Here is a 2,500-nt window from a genome sequence, read left to right as displayed (position 1 = left end):
CCGTAGTCACACATCTAGCTGAACGCACGGGAAGATTATAGAAAGCCAAACATTATTTGGAATTTAGCCGCCAAAAATCGCTGTGTTGTCCCGGAGTCAGGGGCACCCAACGAATCTGTTCCTCACATTATCTGTTCCCCAGAGGAATCTTGCTGGCTGGCAAAAATACAGATGAGCCGGCTGGGAAATTTTGTTATTGATAAAGGTTTTGCCTGGGAATTACTGACTTTTTCTAGCATTTCAACCCGAGCTGGCTGTAGAACCTCTGAAGACTGAGCACGAATAAAAAAATAAATAAAAAATAAAAAAAAGAACCCCTTCCCACTCCCACAGAGCAGTCACAAACATACGACGGCTGGTCAGAGTTATTGCGCTTGTGGAATAAACCTGTTTTGTCCCGGTTTTGTCGCTTTTGTTCGGTCGTTTTGGATCGAGGGATTTGAAAGCGCGCGGAATTCCTGGCTGGGAAATAAATTTGATCAGCTGGCTGGGAAACCAACCAATTTTATCTAGCTGGCTGGGAAATTTCTTGTGTGTCTTGCTGGGAAAAAGGAACAGATAGTGTTTTCCCAGCAACAATGAAAAACACCTGAAAATGCCTTAATAACATTTATTTTCATTAACTGGGGTATAATAATACATTTTACAACAAATTGGTCGTTGGGTGCCCCTGCGGAGTGGAGTTGATGCGATAGAAAATGTTTTTATGGCGATTCGGACCGTTGCTTTGTGATGCGAGAGAAATTTGTGGGACGAGATCGCCGTAGTCACCAGCCTTTCTTCTCTTTATGAGGGGAAATGACAACTAACGGCATCGTGAAAATTCGAAAGCCACAAATGCGGCTAAAACGGACAATGAGCTTGCCCTCCGAATGCACAGAACAGACGAGGAAAACTGTATGTAGAGGTAAGTGAAGTTTATTTCCACATTTACAGCTTATTTTAGCATTTATAAGCTCAAAGTTATTTTTCCCATACATAGTCTATAAATCGTATACCGAGCTTGGGCTGCCTGTGTTTAAATGAAGCAATGCAACACCGAGATACCTTGGATGTTCATTTTCGCTTAAAGGCTATAAATCGTATACCGAACTTGGACTGCCTGTGATTTAAACTGCATGTTTATGTTCTAAAAAAATGCAAATAATTTTCGCTTTGAGCGACTCCTCCCTCCCCCCCGTGTTTTGCATTTCTGTTGAAATCCAAAGCCGGATCATAAAACCATAAAGTACGCTTTAATTGAACCGTCTTGTAATTTCCGATCCAGTGCGGCTGCTCCTTTTTTTTGGGCCTTCTGGTTTCTTAAATGGTGAAGCCTCTGATGATAATCAGAAATGGATTTTCTTAGATTCTCCTAGAAAAAAGTTCCCTAAGATAGTCAAATTTCCCAGCCTAAGGCGAGGCAAGAACACTTTGTTCCTGGGGGATCTTGTATGTTCGATTCGATCGGTACATAACGGATACCAAACATCTCTCTCATTTTTTGCCACGGTCCCCATTCACTAAATGCACAAAACGCGTTCGAGAATCCTATGAACACGCATTTACTTGCATGCACCGTTAATGAATGAAATTTTGTTCAAGGTGCATAGAAAAAGAATCGACGTTTGATCTTGGATGCCTTGCCCCAGCTGTAAGTATAAGAATGTGTACTTTAAAATTTCTACTGTAAAATATTTTTTGGATTTAACCACCGAATGAATCTTGAATGAACAACAACAGGTTAGTTTTAATTTATTCCCGAATAACACCACTACGCCTAACACAACCTCGTTTCCAGGATCTCTCCTCTCTGCCTCCGTTGTCGTAGAGAAAAACCCCTAGTTCAGGCTGGTCACGTGCCTCCTTTGGGAGGTAAACCAAATAATTTTGAGTTCGGGGAGGGGAAGCAACGTAGGTCTTGTCATCATTGCGATTGAGGGAATCAGCACGCATTTCATTTTGTGTTCGGACAAGCATCGACAAAACGGTTTACCGCAAGTTACTTTATGTAATACACATGGAATTCGACGTGAAAGGCAAAATTCTGTTGTCAAATCGATCGGACGCTACAGGAAATACACTCGCGTCGTCCGCATTTTCACCTGTGTCGGCCGTTTGAAGGTCCGGATTCAAGCTCAAGAGAGCAGTAGAATTGAGTAATAACGAAGAATGCTAATAGTTTGCGACACTTGCGAACATGTGCAGGTATTATATTTTGTTCTTTGACTTTCTTTTTTCTTCTGAACCTTAAACAAAGCGATTCCTAAGTAGCAAGCTTGTACAGCGAGTAGACAGTTTTTCAACAACTTGGTGCATAGTGGGAAATGTTTGTCGAGGAGTGCCACGTGACCAGCCTGAACCGGGGTCTTTCTCCTCAACGACAAAGGAAGCAGAGAAGATAGACCCTGGGAACGAGATTGCGCCTAACATGAATTGTCTAATGTGGATGGGGAGCCGTCTCGTCCCGCAATTCTTTTGGTTAACACCGTTTGGCTTCGGCTCTTTTGCACAGACTTAA

General features: G+C 42.4%; 1 protein-coding gene across 3 annotated transcripts in view; it reads left to right on the top strand.

The window, feature by feature from the left end:
- LOC138004102 (stimulated by retinoic acid gene 6 protein-like) overlaps positions 1-2,500 on the top strand; it is a 91,169-nt gene that overhangs the window by 6,023 nt on the left and 82,646 nt on the right. For all 3 annotated transcript variants that reach the window (XM_068850514.1, XM_068850513.1, XM_068850515.1), the window contains exon 2: positions 1,585-1,633. In XM_068850514.1, the coding sequence (XP_068706615.1) occupies positions 1,585-1,633 (49 nt within the window). The remainder of the gene's footprint in view (positions 1-1,584; positions 1,634-2,500) is intronic.

Source organism: Montipora foliosa, chromosome 5, assembly GCF_036669935.1.
Source record: "Montipora foliosa isolate CH-2021 chromosome 5, ASM3666993v2, whole genome shotgun sequence".
Lineage (NCBI taxonomy): Eukaryota > Metazoa > Cnidaria > Anthozoa > Scleractinia > Acroporidae > Montipora > Montipora foliosa.
This window is presented reverse-complemented; position numbering and strand designations above follow the sequence as displayed.